Below are 22,976 nucleotides of genomic sequence, written 5' to 3'. Positions count from 1 at the left end.
TTGCCAACCAGCTAGAGAAATTCTAGTTGGGGAGAGTCTTGTTTGTTGTTGGAAACTATAGGGTTTGGTGAAGAACAGGAGACTGTTCTACCTCTAGAGAGGATGTCAGTTCCCCAGGCTTGTGGAAAGGCCATGGTCACCACTCTTGTAGTATGGTTATAGCTTAAATACTCTTAGCAAGATGATTTTCAGATTATTAGCATGAAAAGGCCCTTCCTGTCACCTCCACTAATTCATGTTTCCATCCTTATGAAACCCTTCCTGGCCAGAAGGTATTCACCTCTCTTACCGCTCTTGTCACATACTGTCTTATATTAAAGTTATTCATGTAATCATTTGAAAAGCTGTGAAAATTAACTCCCCAAACTGAACAATTCGAGGGTACAAAGCTCCTTTATCGTCACACCTCTCACCTTACTATGTACAGTGACTTTGGCGTATTGGATACTAAATGGATGTTTACTGAATACATTTTCCCCTCCTGTTGGTTGATCCTGGATATTTTTGAAATTTAGATAAAACATTTCATAGCTATAAAAGTAGGCTCCTTGGGGAGGCTTCTGTGTTCTAAGTTTTGCAAAGTGAACTTCATGTTACTTTGGAGTTCCATTTTAAACTTTTTATCATTTCATTTTTGATAGAGAAGGAAAAGAGTAACAAAGTAGTACAAAATGTAATCAAGAACATAATTTAATCAAGGTGACATTCAATTCAACCCCAAATTAGTAATATCCCAATTTGCCATGAGTGGGTTGGGTATAGAATACATTTTTAGTTTCCTCTCTTTATAAATGCTGTGGTTTGTACATTGACTCTGTTCTGTAGTGCTACAGGAACAGAAATCTCTGTGACACTGACTTTTGCTCACCAGCTAAGAAGGCTGGCACAGGCAGACCATATCTTTAGGGGGAAAAAAGCTTTCAGTTTTCTAACTGTGTGTAGGATCAAAGGATATTTTATTTATTTATACATTTATTTATTTTGCGGTACACGGGCCTCTCACTGTTGTGGCCTCTCCCGTTGCAGAGTACAGGCTCCGGACGTGCAGGCTCAGCGGCCATGGCTCACGGGCCTAGCTGCTCCACGGAATGTGGGATCTTCCCGGACCGGGGCACGAACCCGTGTCCCCTGCATCGGCAGGCGGACTCTCAACCAATGTGCCACCAGGGAAGCCCCAAAGGATATTTTAAATGACTTAAATCTCTCATTAAGAAATGTTCATGTTTTAGTATGATTACCCCAAGACATTCTGCTAACTTGACCAGTATTGGTAAGTATTCAAACTTTTTATGTTCTTTTATTTTTTTTTCTGAAGGTAACAGTAGTTTTTTTTTTTTTAATTGCACACATGTCTATAAACCTAATAAATAGGTTTTATCTTTTTTTTTTTTTTTTTTTTGTGGTATGTGGGCCTCTCACTGTTGGGGCCTCTCCCATTGCGGAGCACAGGCTCCGGACGCGCAGGCTCAGCGGCCATGGCTCACGGGCCCAGCCGCTCCGCGGCATGTGGGATCTTCCTGGACCGGGGCACGAACCCGTGTCCCCTGCATCGGCAGGCTGACTCTCAACCACTGTGCCACCAGGGAAGCCCTATTTTTTTTTTATATAGTAGGTTCTTATTAGTCATCAATTTTATACACATCAGTGTATACATGTCAATCCCAATCACCCAACTCATCACATCACATCCCCACCCCCCCGCTGCTTTCCGCCCTTGTGTCCATACGTTTGTTCTCTACATCTGAGTCTCAATTTCTGCCCTGCAAACTGGTTCATCTGTACCATTTTTCTAGGTTCCACATATATGCGTTAATATACGATATTTGTTTTTCTTGTTCTGACTTACTTCACTCTGTATGACAATCTCTAGATCCATCCATGTCTCAACAAATGACCCAGTTTCTTTCCTTTTTATGGCTGTGTAATATTCCATTGTATATATGTACCACATCTTCTTTATCCATTCATCTGTCGATGGGCATTTAGGTTGTTTCCATGACAGGGCTATTGTAAACAGTGCTGCAATGAACATTGGGGTGCATGTGTCTTTTTGAATTATGGTTTTCTCTGGGTATATGCCCAGTAGTGAGATTGCAGGGTCATATGGTCATTCTATTTTTAGTTTTTTAAGGAACCTCCATACTGTTCTCCATAGTGGATGTATCAATTTACATTCCCACCAACAGTGCAAGAGGGTTCCCTTTTCTCCACACCCTCTCCAGCATTTGTTGTTTGTAGATTTTCTGATGAAGCCCATTCTAACTGGTGTGAGGTGATACCTCTTTGTAGTTTTGATTTGCATTTCTCTAATAATTAGTGATGTTGAGCAGCTTTTCATGTGCTTCTTGACCATCTGTATGTCTTCTTTGGAGAACTGTCTATTTAGGTCTTCTGCCCATTTTTTGATTGGGTTGTTTGTTTTTTTAATATTGAGCTGCATGAGCTGTTTATGTATTTTGGAGACTAATCCTTTGTCCGTTGATTCGTTTGCAAATATTTTCTCCCATTCTGAGGGTTGTCCTTTTGTCTTGTTTATGGTTTCCTTTGCTGTGCAAAAGCTTTTAAGTTTCATTAGGTCCCATTTGTTTATTTTTGTTTCTATTTCCATCACTCTAGGAGGTGGATTAAAAAAGATCTTGCTTTGATTTATGTCAAAGAGTGTTCTTCATATGTTTTCCTTTAAGAGTTTTATCAGGCACCTTTTCTGACCACGACGCTATGAGATTAGAAATTAATTTCAGGGGAAAAAATGTAAAAAAGACAAACACATGGAGGCTAAACACTAAGTTACCTAATAAACAAGAGATCACTGAAGAAATCAAAGAGGAAATCAAAAACTACGTAGAGGCAAATGACAATGAAAACACGATGATACAAAACCTATGGGATGCAGCAAAAGCAGTTCTAAGAGGGAAGTTTATAGCTATACAAGCCTACCTCAAGAAACAAGAAAAATCTCAAATAAAAAATCTAACCTTACACCTAAAGGAACAGGGGAAGGAAGAACAAACAAAACCCAAAGTTAGCAGAAGGAAAGAAATCATATAGACCAGAGCAGAAATAAATGAAATAGAAACAAAGAAAACAATAGCAAAGATCAATAAAACTAAAAGCTGGTTCTTTGAGAAGATAAACAAAATTGATAAACCATTAGCCAGACTCATCAAGATAAAGAGGGAGAGGACTCAAATCAGTAAAATTAGAAATGACAAAGGAGAGTTACAACAGACACCACAGAAATACAAAGCATCCTAAGAGACTACTATAAGCAACTCCATGCCAATAAAATGGACAACCTGGCAGAAATGGACAAATTCTTAGAAAGGTATACTTTCAAAGACGTAACCAGGAAGAAATAAAAAATATGAACAGACCAATCACAAGCACTGAAGTTGAAACTGTGATTAAAAATCTTCCAACAAACAAAAGTCCAGGCCCAGATGGCTTCACAGGTGAATTCTATCAAACATTTAGAGAAGAGGTAACACCCATCCTTCTCAAACTCTTTCAAAAAGTTGCAGAGGAAGGAACACTCCCAAACTCATTCTATGAGGCCACCATCACCCTGATACCAGAACCAGACAAGGATACTAGAAAAAAAGAAAATTACAGACCAATATCACTGATGAATATAGATGCAAAAATCCTCAACAAAATACTAGCAAACAGAATACAACAACACATTAAAAGGATCATACACCATGATCAAGTGGGATTTATCCCGGGGGTGTAAGGATTCTTCAATATATGCAAATCAATCAGTGTGATACACCATATTAACAAATTGAAGAATAAAAACCATATGATCATCTCAATAGATGCAGGAAATGCTTTTGACAAAATTCAACACCCATTTATGATAAAACTCTCCCGAAAGTGGGCATAGAGGGAACCTACCTCAACATATTAAAGGCTATATACAAAAAACCCACAACAAACGTTATTCTCAATGGTGAAAAACTGAAAGCATTTCATCTGAAATCAGGAACAAGACAAGGATGTCCTCTGTTGCCACTATTATTCAACATAGTTTTGGAAGTCCTATCCATGGCAATCAGAGAATAAAAAGAAATATAATGAATCCAAATTGGAAAAAAGACATAAAACTGTCACTGTTTGCCGATGACATGATACTATACATAGAGAATCATAAAGATGCTACCAGAAAACTACTAGAGCTAATCAATGAATTTGGAAAAGTAGCGGGATACAAAATTAATGCACAGAAATCTCCTGCATTCCTATACACTAATGATGAAAAATCTGAAAGAGAAATTAAGGAAACACTCCAATTTACCATTGCAACAAAAAGAATAAAATACCTAGGAATAAACCTACCTAGGGAGACAAAACACCTGTATGCAGAAAACTATAAGACACTGATGAAAGAAATTAAAGATGATACAAACAGATGGAGAGATATACCATGTTCTTGGATTGGAATAATCAATATTATGAAAATGACTATACTACCCAAAGCAATCTACACATTCAGTGCAATCCCTATCAAATTACCAATGGCATTTTTTACAGAACTAGAACAAAAAATCTTAAAATTTGTATGGAGACAAAAAAGACCCCGAATAACCAAAGCAGTCTTGAGGGAAACAAATGGAGCTGGAGGAATCAGACTCCCTGACTTCAGACTATACTACAAAGCTAAAGTAACCAAGCTAATATGCTACTGGCACAAAAACAGAAATATAGATCAATGGAACAGGATAGAAAGCCCAGAGGTAAACCCACTCACCTATGGTCAACTAATCTATGAAAAAAAGGAAAGGATATACAATGGAGAAAAGACAACCTCTTCAATAAATTGTGCTGGGAAAACTGGAGAGCTACATGTAAAAGAATGAAATTAGAACACTCTGTAACACCATACACAAAAATAAACACTAAATGGATTAGAGACCTATATGTAAGACCAGACAGTATAAAACTCTTAGAGGAAAACATAGGCAGAGCACTCTTTGACATAAATCACAGCACGATCTGTTTTGATCCACCTCCTAGAGTAATGGAAATAAAAACAAAAATAAGCAAATGGGACGTAATGAAACTTAAAAGCTTTTGCAAAGCAAACTACAAACAAGATGAAAAGACAACCCTCAGAATGGGAGAAAATATTTGCCATCGAATCAATGGACAAAGGATTAATCTCTAAAATATATAAAGAGCTCATGCAGCTCAATATTCAAACAACAAATAACCCAATCCAAAAATGGGCAGAAGATCTAAATAGACATTTCTCCAAAGAAGACATACAGATGACCAATAAGCACATGAAAAGCTGCTCAGCATCACTAATTAGTAGAGAAATGCAAATCAAAAGTACAATGAGGTGTCACCTCACACCTCACTCCATCATCAGAAAATCTACAAACAAGAAATGCTGGAGAGGGTGTGGAGAAAAGGGAACCCTCTTGCATTGTTGGTGGGAATGTAAATTGATACAGCCACTATGGAGAACAGTATGGAGGTTCCTTAAAAAACTAAAAACAATTACCATATGACCCAGCAATCACATTACTGGGCATATACCCGGAGAAAACCATAATTCAAAAAGACACATGCACCCCAATGTTCATTGCAGCACTATTTACAAGAGCCAGGTCATGGAAGCAACCTAAATGCCCATTGACAGATGAATCAGTAAAGACAAGTGGTACATATATACAATGGAATATTACTCAGCCATAAAAAGGAACGAAATTGTGTCATTTGTAGAGATGTGGATGAATCTAGAGACTGTCATACAGAGTGAAGTAAGCCAGAAAGAGAAAAACAAATGTCGTATATTAACGCATATATGTGGAACCTAGAAAAATGGTACAGATGAACCGGTTTGCAGGGCAGAAATTGAGACACAGATGTGGAGAACAAACATATGGACACCAAGGGGGGAAAGCAGTGTTGGGGGTGGTGGTGTGATGAATTTGGAGATTGGGAATGACTTATATACACTAATATGTATGAAATGGATTGCTAATAAGAACCTGCTGTATAAAAAAATAATTAAAATTAAATTTAAAAAAGAAAATTGTGTGGCAGAATAACATATTATGACATGGAAATAGTTTCATGATATATTTAGTGAAAAACAGCAATATATAAAATAAGATGTAGTAGATGATCCTATTTTTTAAAAAACTTGTAATATAATCAATGCCGTCTCTGAGGTGTGTGAGGCCCAGGGACATTTTTTTAATGGGGTGCCTCTTTATATAAATGATTAAAGTCACTTCAAATTAGTGTCAGCACCATCCTAGCTGTCTGATCTCAAGCAATTTGGAGAAAGACTACCTTGCTGGCCAGTGGCTCACCAGGCTTCTCTCTGGGAACGAGGTCTAGCTGTGAGTGAGGGATGACTCTACAGGTGGAGTCCCAGAGCTCCTTGGAACATCTGGTTGACCCCATGCCTGGTGGGGGAGAAAAGCAGGAGAGGGTAGGAGAATGTCCCACAAGGAAGAAACAGGGCCTTGGCCCATGAGGGTCTATGTGTGGGCTCAAGACATCCTGCCTATATAACCCTGCCAACCTGGGGTGATTCCAGGCACTGCAAGAGGACTTCAAAAAATTTGAGGCAGATGCTTCTGGTAATTGGTATCCATGTGTAGGCTCAGGGCACTGTACCTGTGCTGGCCCCAGCTGGTTCCAACTGCCAGAGGAAACTTAGACAATTTTGATAAAGGCCCTCCAAAGCTGGGGATGGGGAAGAAGAGTACCTAAAGCATAGATCAGGATGGGTGTTCTTCTTACTGGGGTCTAAGGGTGGGACTGATTATGTATGTGCAGAAAAAGATTGGAGAGATTTACACCAAAATTGTGGATGGGCTGGGTTCTACTTTTCCCTTCTATTTCAATCAATTCATAAATTTTTTTTACAATGAAAAGAATTATTTTTGATTAAGGAAAGTTATTTTAAAGAAAGAATGTATAAATGCAAGTAAGATATACTAGTTGAGATGAAGGTTACGTGAGAGCTTTTCTAGTATGGGTCACTGCTGGAGCTTACCTGAACATTTTTCCCAGTCGTAGCAGGTGTCATAGCCACAGGATTCTTTCTTTGTGCTACTGGCTGAAAGTTTTGTCCTTTCAAGACCCCATTCTAGCTGTGGACCATCTTGGCATGAACCAATATGTAGAAAATGGAGTTGCTGATTGTTTAAACAGTTCTCGGCCAAAAACTTACAAGCGGTTGAAGTAAAGTGATGACTGGAGCGAGTATCAAGCACACAGATATCTTCTGAATAAAGGCTGTCCAAGAGAGGAAAGCAAGCATTTATATATGAAGACTAGAAAAGAAGAGATGGCGTGTAGCCAACTCATATGTTAACTTACCACCCAGGTATTCTTTCCCCCAATTTCTCTCCTTTCAGGCTCTCATTTTATCTGGCATGCATTGGGATTCCTCTTTCTAAAATTTCACTTTAAGCATGGTACTACTCCCAATTGCCTTCAAATTAAAGTCTGAATTATTAAATTCTGATGATCAAAATCTTCCATATTTTGACCCAATCAACTTTTCTTTCTAGAATCATTTTTCCATCCTCCTTAATCCCTCTTTATCATCTGAAAATTTGACAATTTTCTAAACTAATAAGATTATTGTTCCTTTGCTACCATGCCAAGCCCTACTCAATCAATGTCGTATTGTCTCTCCTCTCTGCCTATCTGCATCCAGATCAATTCCTGGCTACATTTTGAAGCTAATCCTGATCAACCTAGCCGATGGTAGCCTGTACCTCCTCTGAACACTTTTTAACACTTATTAATTGTAATACAAGAGTCTTATATATAATTATATATATATATAATTATATATATATATATAATTATATAGCTTTGTAAGTGTATTTGTATTGTGGTTAAGAACATGAGCTTTTAAGTCAATTAATCCCTGGGTAACTTGCTAAATCTAAGTAAATGGATGGGTCCTGCTAACAAAACGTTAGCCATAGTCCTTCTCTTGCTGAGAGGACAAGAACGCCTTGATTACTCCAAATATGAGTTTCTTCTCTAATGTCAACTTTAGAGTTAACAATCAGTGCACCAGTATGTAAAATTGTTTCCAGAAACTGAAGCCCATAGCTGAGAACAAAAGGCCACTTTCTGAGAACTTAAGCTGTGGGGTCAGTCACTCTCAGAAACATCCTCAATGCCATATAAAAGAGGACTGAGGAGTATAGAAAGGGGCTAGAGAGGTAAGACTGAGCTGAAATTCAGACAGTTCCAGAGGACAGTCTGTATTCTCATGGTTGGGTATTGCAAAGATAAAGATAGAAGTTTCCTCTGGGTTAAATGGACAATGGGAACATTTTAAGTACTCCCTAGAAGGCCATTTGCTGGGTGAGGGGACCCCAGCTGCAAGAAGCTCATACAAAGTGGACCACTTGTGGTTAATACTGAGGAGGGTAGATAGAGCCATCCTTGGGTTGAATTCTATCAGTGGAATGTTACAGAAAAAGACCCTGTAGTGTTCTCATAAATAAACAAACAAATTAATGTGTCCCTACAAGTGTTTGTTCACTTGTAGCTCAGAGGAATGTGGGAGCGAATCAGTGTTAAAAGTGAAAAAAAAAAGCTGGTGCAAAGAAATAGAAGAAAAATTTAAAAGTAACAATTATGGACACACAGTCTTAAAGATGAAAATTGCCTTAGAACAGTCTGCATTGTTTAAAATATATATTTCAAAGTAAAAAAAAGTGAAATATCACAGCTGGGCACAGTCTGTTGGCTTCCTACTCTGTTATTCATTCTCTCCCTCAGTCATGTAACTCTAATTTTATTCAAAAACGCTTTTGCTTCTAGCCAAAGAACTGCATTTCATAGCCTCCCTTGCAGGTCCACCGGGCCATGTGAATAAGAGAAGAGTAATGAGATGGACGCCATGATAATTTTCCCAGGAACTCTCCTTAAAAAGAGAGACTGTGTCCATTTCTGGTCTTCCTTCCTTTGTACTCCAGCAGGGAAGTCTTGGATCATGAAATAAATTTAAGAATGTCAGAAAAGAAAACTTTACTTTGATAAAAATAAATAAATAAGTAAAGTATCAGTTATACTTCAATAAAAAATAAATTATGAATATTAGATTTAAAAAAAATGAATGGCAGAACAGAAAGCAGGAAGGAGAAGCAGTCCTATGTGAAATGAGAGAATCACCAGACCATCCCTAGACTGCCTTCCCCCACATTTATTTTGTGAGATAGAGAAACAAAACTTTACCTTAAGCTAATGTTATTTCGGATTAAATTCCCCTAAAGCATCCCTTAAGTTAATAAGCACCCTTGACATGCCAGGGTTAGTTCATGTAAAAAAAGGCAGTTATAACAGCAGAGAGTCGTGGCAGCCATATAAGGATATATCATTTTTTTTTTTTTTTTTTTTTTGCGGTACGTGGGCCTCTCACTGTTGTGGCCTCTCCCGTTGCGGAGGGGCCCAGCCACTCCGCGGCATGTGGGATCTTCCCGGACTGGGGCACAAACCCTTGTCCCCTGCATCGTCAGGCGGACTCTCAACCACTGCGCCACCAGGGAAGCCCAGGATATATCATTTTTCATCAAGCTCTCTGCCACCACATGAAAGACTAATCTCACAAAGGGATATGTGTGTGTGTATGTGTGTGTGTGTGTGTGTGAAGTCCATGCTCACACCTCTTTCTCTATTCCAAGCTTTTGGAGGCACAAACTTGCCCTATATTTAGGGGGAAGAGAAAGCCTTTGATATACATGAGTTTGATTTTAAACTGGACAAGAATGAGTCTTTAACACCAGAATGAGACTATTTTTTTTTTAAACATCTTTATTGGAGTATAATGGCGTTACAATGTTGTGTTAGTTTCTGCCGTATAACAGGGTGAATCAGCTATACGTATACGTATACCCCCATACCCCCTCTCTCTTGCCTCTCCCTCGCACCCTCCCTATCCCACCCTTCTAGATGGTCACAGAGCACAGAGCTGATCTCCCTGGGCTATGCAGCTGCTTCCCACTAGCTATCTGTTTTACATTTGGTAGTGTATATATGTCCATGCCACTCTCTCACTTCGTCCCAGCTTACCCTTCCCCCTCCCCGTGTCCTCAATTACATTCTCTACGTCTGCGTCTTTATTCCTGTTCTGTCCCTAGATTCTTCAGAACCTTTTTTTTTTTATTCCATATATATGTGTCAGCATGCGGTATCCTTCACTTTCTGATTACTTCACTCTGTATGACAGACTCTAGGTCCATCCACCTCACTACAAAAAACTCAATTTCATTTCTTTTTATGGCTGAGTAATATTCCATTGTATATATGTGCCACATCTTCTTTATCCATTCATCTGTTGATGGAAACTTAGGTTGCTTCCTTTTCCTGGCTATTGTAAATAGAGGTGCAATGAACATTGTGGTACATGACTCTTTTTGAATTATGGTTTTCTCAGGGTATATGCTCAGTAGTGGGATAGCTGGGTCATATGGTAGTTCTATTTTAGTGTTTTAGGACCCTCTATACTGTTCTCCATAGAGGCTGTATCAATTTATATTCCCACCAACAGTGCAAGAGGGCTCCCTTTTCTCCACACCCTCTCCAGGATTTATTATTTGTAAATTTCTTGATGATGACCATTCTGACCCGTGTGAGGTAAGGCCTCATTGTAGTTTTGATTTTCATTTCTCTGATGATCAGTGATGTTGAGCATCCTTTCATGTGCTTGTTGGCAATCTGTATATATTCTTTGGAGAAATGTCTGTTTAGGTCTTCTGCCCATTTTTGGATTAGGTTGTTTGTTTTTTTGAGCTGCTTGTAAATTCTGGAGATTAATCCTTTGTCAGTTGCTTCATTTGCAAATATTTTCTCCCATTCTGACGGTTGTCTTTTCATCTTGTTTGTAGTTTCCTTTGCTGTGCAAAAGTTTGAAGTTTCATTAGGACCCATTTGTTTACTTTTGTTTTTATTTCCATTTCTCTAGGAGGTGGGTCAAAAAGGATCTTGCTGTGATTTATGTCATAGGGTGTTCTGCCTATGTTTTCCTCCAAGAGTTTTACAGTGTCTTTAGGTCTTTAATCCATTTTGAGTTTATTTTTTTGTATGGTGTTAGGGAGTGTTCTAATTTCATTCTTTTACATGTAGCTGTCCAATTTTCCCAGCACCGCTTATTGAAGAGGCTGTCTTTTCTCCATTGTATATTCTTGCCTCCTTTACCAAAGATAAGGTGACCATATGTGCGTGGGTTTATCTCTGGGCTTTCTATCCTGTTCCATTGATCTATATTTCTGTTTTTGTGCCAGTACTATACTGTATTGATTACTGTAGCTTTGTAGTATAATCTGAAGTCAGGGAGTCTGATTCCTCCACCTCCATTTTTCTTTCTCAAGTTTGCTTTCTCTATTCAAGGTCTTTTGTGTTTTCATACAAATTGTGAAATTTTTTATTCTTGTTCTGTGAAAAATGCCGTTGGTGGTTTGATAGGGATTGCATTGAATCTGTAGATTGCTTTGGGTAGTAGAGTCATTTTCACAATGTTGATTCTTCCAATCCAAGAACATGGTAAATCTCTCCATCTGTTTGTATCATCTTTAATTTCTTTCAACAGTGTCTTATAGTTTTCTGCATACAGGTGTTTTGTCTCCTTAGGTAGGTTTATTCCTAGGTATTTTATTCTTTTTGTTGCAGTGGTAAATGGGAGTGTTTCCTTAATTTCTCTTTCAGATTTTTCATCATTAGTGTATAAGAATGCAAGAGATTTCTGTGCATTAAAGTAGTATCCTGCTACTTTGCCAAATTCATTGATTAGCTCTAGTCATTTTCTAGTAGCATCTTTAGGATTCTCTAAGTATAGTATCATTTCATCTGCAAACAGTGACAGTTTTGCTTCTTCTTTTCCGATTTGGATTCCTTTTATTTCTTTTTCTTCTCTGATTGCTGTGGCTAAAACTTCCAAAACTATGTTGAATAATAGTGGTGAGAGTGGGCAACCTTGACTTGTTCCTGATCTTAGAGGAAATGGTTTCAGTTTTTCATGATTGAGAATGATATTGACTATGGATTTGTCATATATGACCTTTATTATGTTGAGGTAAGTTCCCTCTATGCCTGCTTTCCGGAGGGTTTTTTTTCTTTTTGTCATAAATGGGTGTTGAATTTTGTCGAAAGCTTTTCCTGCATCTATTGAGATTATCGTGTTGTTTCATCTTTCATTTTGTTAATATGGTGTATCACATTGACTGATTTGCATATATTGAAGAATCCTTGCATTCCTGGGATAAACCCCACTTGATCATGGGGTATGATCCTTTTAATGTGCTGCTGTATTCTGTTTGCTAGTATTACATTGAGGATTTTTGCATCTATGTTCATCAGTGATATTGGCCTGTAGTTTTCTTATTTTGTGACATCTTTGTCTGGTTTTGGTATCAGGGTGATGGTGGCCTCGTAGAGTGAGTTTGGGAGTGTTCGTCCCTCTGCTATATTTTGGACCAGTTTGAGAAGGATAAGTGTTAGCTCTTCTGTAAATGTTTGATAGAATTTGCCTGTGAAGCCATCTGGTCCTGGACTTTTGTTTGTTGGAAGATTTTTAATCACAGTTTCAGTTTCAGTGCCTGTGATTGGTCTGTTTATATTTTCTATTTCTTCCTTGTTCAGTTTTGGGATGTTGTGCTTTCCTAAGAATTTGTCCATTTCTTCCACGTTGTCCATTTTATTGGCATATAGCTGCTTGTCATAATCTCTCATGATCCTTTGTATTTCTGCAGTGTCAGTTGTTATCTCTCCTTTTTCATTTCTAATTCTTTTGACTTGAGTTTTCTCCCTTTTTTTCTTGATGAGTCTGGCTAATGGTTTATCACTTTTGTTTATCTTCTCAAATAACCAGCTTTTAGTTTTATTGGTCTTTGCTATTGTTTCCTTCATGTCTATTTCATTTATTTCTGATGTAATCTTTATGATTTCTTTCCTTCTGCTAACTGGTGTTTTTGTTCTTCTTTCTGTAATTGCTTTTGGTGTAAGGTTATGTTGTTTATTTGAGTTGTTTCTTGTTTCTTGAGGTAGGCTTGTATTGCTATAAACTTCCCTCTTAGAACTGCTTTTGCTGCATCCCGTAGGTTTTGGATCATCATGTTTTCATCGTCATTTGTTTCTAAGTATTTTTTGATTTCCTCTTTGATTTCTTCAGTGATCTCTTGATTATTTAGTAGTGTATTGTTTAACCTCCATGTGTTTGTATTTTTTATAGTTTTTTTCCTGTAATTGATATCTAGTCTCATAACATTGTGGTCGGAAAAGATACTTGATATGTTTTCAATTTTCTTAAATTTACCAAGGCTTGTTTTGTGACCCAAGGTATGGTCTATCCTGGAGAATATTCCATGAGCACTTGAGAAGAAAGTGTATTCTATTGTGTTTGGAAAGAATATCCTATAAATATAAATTAAGTCCATTTTGTTTAATGTGTCATTTAAATCTTGTTTTTCCTTATTTATTTTCATTTTGGATCATCTGTCCATTGGTGAAAGTGGGATGTTAAAATCCCCTACTGTGATTGTGTTACTGTCTATTTCCCCTTTTATGGCTGTTAGCATTTGCCTTACGTATTGAGGTGTTCCTCTGTTGAGTGCATAAATATTTACAATTGTTATATCTTCTTCTTGGAGTGATCCCTTGATCATTATGTAGTGTCCTTCTTTGTCTCTTGTAATAGTCTTCATTTTAAAGTCTATTTTGTCTAATATGAGAATTGGTACTCCAGCTTTCTTTTGATTTACATTTGCATGTAATATCTCTTTCCTTCCCCTCACTTTGTCTGTATGTGTCCTGAGGGGTGAAGTGGGTCTCTTGTAGACAGCATATATATGGGTCTTGTTTTTGTATCCATTCAGCCAGTCTATGTCTTTTGTTTGGATCATTTAATCCATTTACATTTAAGGTAGTTATCAATATGTATGTTCCTATTATCATTTTCCTAACTGTTTGGAGTTTGTTATTGTAGGTCTTTTCCTTTTCTTGTGTCTCCTGCCCAGAGAAGTTCCTTTAGCATTTGTTGTAAAGGTGATTTGGTGGTGCTGAATTATCTTAGCTTTTGCTTGTCTGTAAAGATTTTAATTTCTCCATCCAATCTGAATGAGATCCTTCCTCGGTAGAGTAATCTTGGTTGTAGGTTTTTCCCTTTTATCCCTTAAAAATGTCCTGCCACTTCTGGCTTGCAGAATTTCTGCTGAAAATTTAGCTCTTAACCTTATGGGGATACCGTGTATGTTATTTGTTGCTTTTCCCTTACTGCTTTTATTATTTTTTCTTTGTATTTAATTTTCGATAATTTGTTAATATGTGTCTTGGCATGTTTCTCCTTGGATTTATCCTGTATGGGACTCTCTGTGCTTCCTGGACTTTATTTCCTTTGCCATGTTAGGGAAGTTTTCAACTATAATCCCTTCAAATGTTTTCTCAGACCCTTTCTTTTTCTCTTCTTCTTCTGGGACACATATAATTCAAATGCTGGTGCATTTAATGTTGTCCCAGAGGTCCCTGAGACTGTCTTCAGTTCTTTTCATTCTTTTTTCTTTATTCTGCTCTGTGGTAGTTATTTCCACTATTTTATCTTCCAGGTCACTTATCCATTCTTCTACCTCAGTTATTCTGCTATTGATTCCTTCTATAGTATTTTTAATTTCATTTATTGTGTTGTTCATCATTGCTTGTTTGCTCTTTAATTTTTCTAGATCCTTGTTAAATGTTTTGTATTTTCTCCATTATATTTCCAAGATTTTGGATCATCTTTACTATTATTACTCTGAGTTCTTTTTCAGGTATACTGTCTATGTCCTCTTCATTTGTTTGGTCTGCTGGGTTTTTACCTTGCTACTTCATCTGCTGCATATTTCTCTGTCTTCTCATTTTGTTTAACTTACTGTGTTTGGGGTCTCTTTTTCCCAGGCTGCAGGTTTGTAGTTCCCGTTCTTTTTGGTATCTGCCACCAGTGGGTGAGGTTGGTTCAGTGGGTTGTGTAGGCTTCCTGATGGAGGGGACTGGTGCCTGTGTTCTGGTGGATGAGGCTGGATCTTGTCTTTCTGGTGGGCAGGGCTGCTTCCAGCAGTGTGTTTTAGGGTGTCTGTGAACTTAGTATGATTTTAGGCAGCCTCTTTGCTAATGGGTGGGGTTGTGTTCCTGTCTTGCTAGTTGTTTGGCATGAGGTGTCCAGCACTGGAGCTTGCTGGCCGTTGGGTGGAGCTGGGTCTTAGGACTGAGGCGGGGATCTCTGGGAGAGCTCTCGCCTATTGATATTACATGGTGCCGGGAGGTGTCTGGTGGTTCAATGTCCTGAACTCAGCTCTCCCACCTCTGAGGCTCAGGCCTTACCCCCGGCTGGAGCAGCAAGACCCTGTCAGCCACATGGCTCAGAAGAAAAGGGAGAAAAAAAGGAAACAAAGAAAAAAATAAAATAAAATAAAAATGTTTTTTAAAATAAAAATATTAATAAAATTTAAAAAGTAATAAAAAAAGGGAGCAACCAAACTAATAAACAAATCCACCAATGATAACAAGCACTAAAAATTATACTAAGATAAACATAAAAATCAGAAACTAGTCAGTCACATATAGCAATCCCCAAGTCTACAGTTGTTCCCAAAGTCCACCTCCTCAATTTTGGGATGATTCCTTGTCTATTCAGGTATTCCATAGATGTAGGGTACATCAAGTTGATTGTGGAGATTTAATCCGCTGCCCCTTAGGCTGCTGGGAGAAATTTCCCTTTCTCTCGTTTGTTTGCACAGCTCCTGGGGTTCAGCTGTGGATTTGGCCCCACCTCTTCATGTATGTTGCCTTCTGGCATCTGTTCTTCACCCAGACAGGACGGAGTTAAACGAGTTGCTGATTATGGTGCTCTGGCTCACTCAGGCTGGGGTGATGGGGGGGTACAGAATGAGGGGCGATCCTGTGGTGGCAGAGGCTGGCATGATGTTGCACCAGCCTGAGGCACACCTTGTATTCTCTCGGGGAAGTTGTCCCTCGATCATGTGACCCTGGCAGTGGCGGGCTGCACAGGTTCCCAGGACAGGAGATGTGGATAGTGACCTGTGCTTGCACACAGGATTCTTGGTGGGTGCAGCAGCAGCCTTAGCGCTTCATGCCCATCTCTGGTGGCCGCACTGATAGTTGCAGCTCGTGCCCGCAGAATGAGACTGTTTTAGTAACAAAAGCCATGCAAACTTAGTGGACAAGGGTGAGAGGCAATTAAGAACGCTTGCTACCAAGTGGGGAAGGAAGAATTCAACAGAGCATAGGGAGTATCGGTTATGTGAAGAATTAATATGCTTTGTGTTCATGGTTCAAGAAGCCTAGCTCCTCCATTAAGTTGGTTACACTAGACTGGTTTTCCATGTCTAAACAGAGTCCATAGAGTATCTCTTACCCACAGTCTTCTTCTGGAGACATGCAAATGCATTCAGATCCCAACTGTTTTTGTCCTGGTTGACAATTGCCTTTTAAGAGTTCCAAGGTATCTGAAACAAAAGAAAATGAAGATAAGAACAATGCACACCATGAATTTCAAGTGATAAGTTTGAATTTAGGAGAAAAGGCAGTGGTGAAAAGTTCTCATTTATCTTTTGGAGTTAGAACATTCATTTTGGCTTTTCCAAATATGTTGTCATGAAATAGTCCATCTGAAAGGTCCTTTCTAGCTCTAGGAGCTGTCGTTTTCCAACCTAGAACTGCTGCTAAGTTCAGAGAACTAAAGAAAATGGAATTGGTGAAATTTTTGCTCATTTGTTATTCAAACATTTATTGAGCGACTATGATTTCCCAGCACCGCCATAGGTTCTGGGGATAGTGGGTTGAGAAAAATTTGACCCAGATCCCATGCTCTCAGAGCTTCTAGTCTTGTGGAGCAGACAGACATTAATCAAAAAAACACACTGTACACATAGAATTGCTGCTGTTATTAGTGCTATTGAAGAGAAAGCATATAATCAAGAAAATTGATGTAGCCAGGAAGGTTATGAACAGTAAAATGGGAAGAGAAAAGGGAGTGTGTTTGAAGCAAAGGCAATAGCAGGCATAAACATGGTCAAAAGAGAGGTAATGTGTGACTTTCTTGGAACTGTAAGAAAGCCAGAGAAACAAGGGCATGGAAAAGGTACAGCCAGAGAGATGGCTGTGTGGCAGACTGTGTAGGGTCATAAAGGGCTTTCAAAGGATTTTTGTCTTATTTTATAAGCAGTGGCAAGTCTTTGATAGGTTTTAGCAGGGGGTGGTGTGACAAAATCAGGTCTGGATTTGGAAAAGAAGTTAATTTTGGTTTCTCTGTGGAGAATGAATTTGGAGAGGCATGGTGGTCAAGAGAATAGACAATTTATGAGGTTATTATAGTAGTTTGGGTGAAAGAGAATGGGAATTTTGAACGAAGTGCTAGAGGTAGAAATGGAGAGAAGTGGATGAACTTGAGACATTTTAAGCACATAAAATGGATGATATTGCATATTGTGGGTAAGTTATGAGAATTGCCAAGTATAATTCTTAGGTTTATAGTTTGCATGAGAGAATAGATATTGGTGCCTTAACTGAAATAGAAAATACTAGAAGATGTTAGTTGTAGGGAAGCTATGGTGATGACTCAAGAATTCCTCTCTGCATATGTTGAATTTATAGTCTCTTTAAGACAGCCAAACAAAATAGACACGTAGGAATTTGAATATTCAAGTCTAAAACTCAGTGGAGAAGTCTGTGATAAAGATTTAAATTTGTTATTAGCCTATGGGGGAATCATTGATGCTATGGGTATGGGTGAGATTCCCCAGCAGGAGAGTGTAGCATGAGGTGAAGGGACAGATCTGAGCCTTGAGGAACTACATTTAAAGTCCATGCAAAGGCAGGAGCCTGCCAAAAATAGAGGGCAGCAGCCAGAGAGGTAGAAGCTAAACCAGACAGCGCTGTGTCTTGGAAGCCAGGGAAAGAACGAATGTGCAGAAGAAGGTCAACACTGTTGAATGCTGCTGAGAGGGCAAGGCAGATGAGGACCAAAATATTGTCTATTCTGTTTAGCAATATGGATGTCAGTGATGACAATGGTGTGAATGGATTTGGGGGGATAATGGCTTGAAAGTCAGATTTTTCTTATAAGAATAATCAATGAAGAAATGCAACTCCCAAATGTGGCTATTTATCTCTATGATATTCTAGATATTAGGATGTTATGTGGAAAAAAAATAGAATGAAAACAGCAGTAGTCCCCTAATAGTGGGAAAACAGACATTAATCAAACAATCATAGTGATGGGTTTATAATTAAAGGCAGAGATAGGTATTTTGAAAAAATAAAGTTCCAGGAGATCATATCACCAAAAAAATCCAACTGAGAAATGTAAGGAAGATCTATAAGGAAATGATGCTTGACCTAAGATGAGCAATTGAATAGTGTGTATGAGAGGAAGGGAGATTAAAATAGAAGGAAGAACACTTGGATATATTATATGGAAGTGGAAATCTTGGTTATCTTTGCTTTTGTTCAGGCTCATCCACAGAAGCTTTAGACTGGTTGAATTAAACCTGGAGCTGACATCCTGAGCCTCCTGGATGAAACACAGTCTAGTCCCTGGACTGGATCTGACTAATCAGGCATCCATAGAACCACAGTGGCCTCTGTAAGCAAGTAATTGTCAAAGGAGGGCTGTAGGCAGGTATATCAGGCAAGAGGTTTGGTAGGGAAGGAAGTTTATGTTAGAGGCAAAAATAAAGATTTAGAAAATTGGTAGGTTTTCTTATTTGCTGCTATGCATTTCCATTCCCTATTATTACTCTCTGTTAGGACCCTCATTCCATCTGGTGAAATTTGGCTCAGAATTTTCATGAACATGGAGACCTATAGCTGATGGTAAGGTCTCAGATACTAAGATTTCCATTGACATGGGCTCATTTTTCTTTGGTTTCTGTGTGGCCTTTGGCTTTTGTAAATAAATCCACGCTTAGGTCAAGGAGGGACCCTAAGCTATACATTGTTTCCAAGGAGCATCAACTCTCAAGCACACAGAGCATTGTTCCCTCCCTACCGATTTGACTCACCTGCAAGGACTCTTTGCTCCCTCACTAAGCGTCAGGTGGAGCCCAAACTGGCCTTCAGCTGCCCATGCTGCCTGCTCTGCACAGTTTTTGAGTAACACGGAAATGAGAACATTGCGATTTTTAAGTGCTGAGGGCAAGGGGATCTTCTGGAGGTGTTGATTTCTTAGAGGAAGGGAAAAAACTAACAGTGGAGGTGTGCAGCATCTCATTTCTTCAGGAAGCAAAATTCTTTTTCACATTGAAAGAATTAAAAGTCTTCCTGGCCAACAAATGACCTGAAGTCTCTTTATCACACAGCTCCTCCCGCATTGACAGGAAAGTGTGCTCAGTTTTATTGATGATTTTCTTTCTTTTTCTGTGACTCCCTTCATTGATCTTCCTGCCAACGTTGTTGAGAGAAAGTATATGAGATGGGATATTTCTTTCCTTTATCTCGATGTAGAACATTTTGTTATCTCTCAGTTTGGATTATAATTTTACTTTCTTTTCCAAACACGGAGACGTGTGTGCATTTGCGTGCGTGTGTGTGTGTGTGTGTGTGTGTGTGTGTGTGTGTGTGTACATATGCTGTTATTTTTATAAAGAGGAGGATGCTACCTAAGATGCCCAGAGGATCTTAACTCTCTAAACCCTGTGGTCCCCAAATGCATTCATACCTCTGACATATATGATCAGGAGTCGAGTGAAACCAAGCTACAATACTGACCTGAAGTTCTCACAAATTTCCATGTGGTCTCTTTATCAATAGTTTTAAGGTTTTTATAATAGGTTAAGTTTCCCCTTTTCCTTCACACATGGTAAAAACCCAGAAGAGGATAAAGAAGGCAAGATGGCAGAGAGCTTGAGGAATTATCAGAGCTGCTGCACAGTTCTTGTTTGACCCAAACTGTCTGACTTTGGGTCTAATTTAGCCTCTCTGTGCCTTTGGTTTTTCCTTGACAAAATAGGCTTAATCATGTCTGAGCTCAGAGAGATCATCAAGAATTCTCTGATTAAAAATGAGACATTATTTGAAAAAGCATGTTGAGAAATTTGGAAGATATGAATTAGTAGAAGCTCCCTTAACTGTCCTCCAAGTAACCAACAGGCCAGACTAACCAGGGTTTTCAGCTGCTCCATGCCAGCTGCCTGTCCAACACTGAACTGCAAGTTTTATAGGCTCCTCTCTTCCACAGCTTCACACTTCTGCCCCTACCAGTCCAGCTATAGACTTACCAAGAGTCAGTTTTGTTTGTTTCCAAGTCTATTTATGCCAGTTACTATTGTAATTGTGTAAGTTGATTAAACATATCAACTGATAAAGGAGGAAAAAAAGTTATTTTTATAAAAACTAAGTTGAAAATGCTGAATAATTGAAAGTGGTTTGCAAAAATTTTCCTTTGAATTAATGTGGATAAGACTACTATAAAAGATTAAGGAAAAATAAAAGCATTTTGTAGTCAAATTTGCTGCAAAAGTTGCCTTTAAGCCTTCACCTCTCTTCAAAAGAGAGATAATTCTCAACTTTGTCTGTATCTGGATTAACTCGGAGAGATTTTATACAAACACAAAATATTGGGCCCTCCCAGCTCAATGACATCAGAACCAGGGAATGGGACTTAAGCAGAGGTGTTTCTTAAAGAAGTGCCCCACTTGGAGTTAAAAAACCCATTGTTTTAGAGAAACTGATATGGGATAACATAGATGATGAATTATGTATTTGTTTTATTTGAGAAAAATCTTGAAATCAAATCAGGAGACCCTTTAGGAACTAAGAGGTTGGTCCTATGTCAGAAAATTGGTGAATATTTGTGTATTTCTATGTTCTAAGTTAAAATGTTTAATTAAAAAGTAGTGTGGACTACTTTTCTATGGCTCTCCACTTGAACTAAATTTTCAGTTAACCATCAATTCTGATTTTTTCATATAAGAGCACTTGCACTCCCTCAAAATCGTGAAGTATTAAATTGGAAAAGAAAACTGACCTCACTGTCTAATATTTGAAGATATCCACTTGACCAATAGCTACTTATGTGCTGCCTGACCTCATCATCTACACGGGGTGAAATACAACCCAGCCCGCCAGTGAATCTTCTTAAGAAATAGCTCCTCTGTAGATGCTACACGACCAACCACAAAGGACACCAACTTAGCAGACCCCAGTATCCTGAGCAGCTACTCACCTTTTTCACAGGTGAGTGAGCTTGAAATGGGAGGTGTCCAGGAATCCCCACTGCATGTGTACCTTGATGGCCCAGCAACAACAAAGCCTCGGGGGCAGGTTAGCTCAATGGATTCACCAATTTTATATAATGTCTGAAATGGTGACAGTGTCAGTACTTCCTGCACCACTGGCTTGAGGCACTCTGTCCCTGCAGAGAGAGAAATATTTCAGATGTATTTGGTGGAGCAGAATACTCAATGGATACAGGCAGATTCTGTGCAATCCAAGAAGTGATTTTAATATGATTTACCGCATTGGTTCAGCTTTAATGCTGCCTTTTGATGAGAAAGACTGGGGGTTGAGGATCCCAGTTTAGAAACTGGGAAACTGTCTTTAGTTCCATTAACTGAAGAACTTGCTAAGGAACTGCCTTCAGATACTCCTTTCATTATATCATTGGGAGCTTTTCAAGAAATAATCTTTTCCACTCTTCTCCCCAGTGAGTTTTCCCAAAAGCAAGTCACCACATTGTGGGTGACCCAGAGACGGGATGTTCTAATTGACACTGGTCTCAACTCTTGTGTCATGATATTCCAGAATAACTGTTTGGAGTCCCCATCTGAGCCTTGTTTAATCGCATTTTGACTTTCCTGAAGCATGGGTATGTGGGGAGCCTGCAAACTCCTCCTCTCTCTTTGAGCAAAGGATGTGGATGTGCTCCAAGGAGAAAATTGCATTTCACAAAAAAAATCCCATCTCTGATACACAAAGAGTGTAAGTATCAGCTTCCTGGGACTCATTATTTCGCATCTCTTTGTACATCGGGCAAGGCAGATGCCTGTGGTTAGATGCAGCTAGCAGACTTCCCAGATTTCTTCTTAAACACATGCCTCACAGTCCTGCTAATACTCAGGGGCAGGAAAACTAAAATATGAAGATAGTTTGAAATCTAATTTGAGCAGATGAATCCTACTTTCTGCCTTACTAAACCTTTTCACTAGAGTTACTAAAAAAATAGTAAAATGTACTAATCTAAGGGTGTGACTTTGCTCTATTTGGGGCACATCCATTCTCTAGCAGAGTCATGTGGAAGGCCTGCCCAGTTCTCACGTTGGCATTCCACATCTCCTCGCCTCCAGGTTCTGTCTGGTAAGCAGCTGAAGTACTGGTATCCAACAGGTTTGAAACCAGTAAGGCATATGATTTCAACTTCTTCCCCAACGGAGTACAGTTTCCTTTCATTCTAGAATTAAAACAGAAATCAGCACATTACTAATGTTATGAATAATACCTTCAAACACCTCGGGGTCCTCCTGGATTCTTTCTGTTCCTTCACTCTTGTATCTACTCAGAGTCTGCTCAATTTCTACTTCTAAATATGTCTCAAAATTCTCTCCTTTCTTTTGCCATCATCATTGTCTTTGCTTACAGCATGTATTATCTCTTACCAGGACAACTATCTAATCGGTCCCTCTTCTAATCCATCTTCCATATTGCTGCTTAAATTGATTAGAATATATATACTTATTTTAATTAATAACTTGCTCCCCTCTGTATATGAGATGGCTTACTATTGCAAGAAAAAGAAAACTATGTATGAATCCTGTAGTGGCTATAAATGGAATAAAAAATGTATCCTGCATACACAGCAAATATATGCAGATGCTATGGTAACACAGTGACTACAAATCATTTGAAAGTGTTCCTAATAACCTATTTATCATCATATACTTTCCCAGTTAATGTGTAATTAAAGTACAACTCCTGGCATTTGGGGTTCACTAAAAGATTTTAAA

At 38.6% G+C, this 22,976-nt stretch overlaps 1 protein-coding gene across 3 annotated transcripts in view; it reads right to left on the bottom strand.

Annotated features, from left to right (window-relative positions):
• The window catches only part of C6 (complement C6), an 85,090-nt gene that overhangs the window by 2,451 nt on the left and 59,663 nt on the right, over positions 1-22,976 (bottom strand). For all 3 annotated transcript variants that reach the window (XM_082837237.1, XM_082837236.1, XM_082837238.1), the window contains 4 exons: positions 22,291-22,423; positions 21,200-21,388; positions 16,391-16,481; positions 7,019-7,260 (listed from right to left, as the gene is read on the bottom strand). In XM_082837237.1, the coding sequence (XP_082693363.1) occupies positions 7,019-7,260; positions 16,391-16,481; positions 21,200-21,388; positions 22,291-22,423 (655 nt within the window). The remainder of the gene's footprint in view (positions 1-7,018; positions 7,261-16,390; positions 16,482-21,199; positions 21,389-22,290; positions 22,424-22,976) is intronic.

This window comes from Leucopleurus acutus (assembly GCF_964270905.1).
Source record: "Leucopleurus acutus genome assembly, chromosome: 3".
Classification (NCBI taxonomy): domain Eukaryota; kingdom Metazoa; phylum Chordata; class Mammalia; order Artiodactyla; family Delphinidae; genus Leucopleurus; species Leucopleurus acutus.
This window is presented reverse-complemented; position numbering and strand designations above follow the sequence as displayed.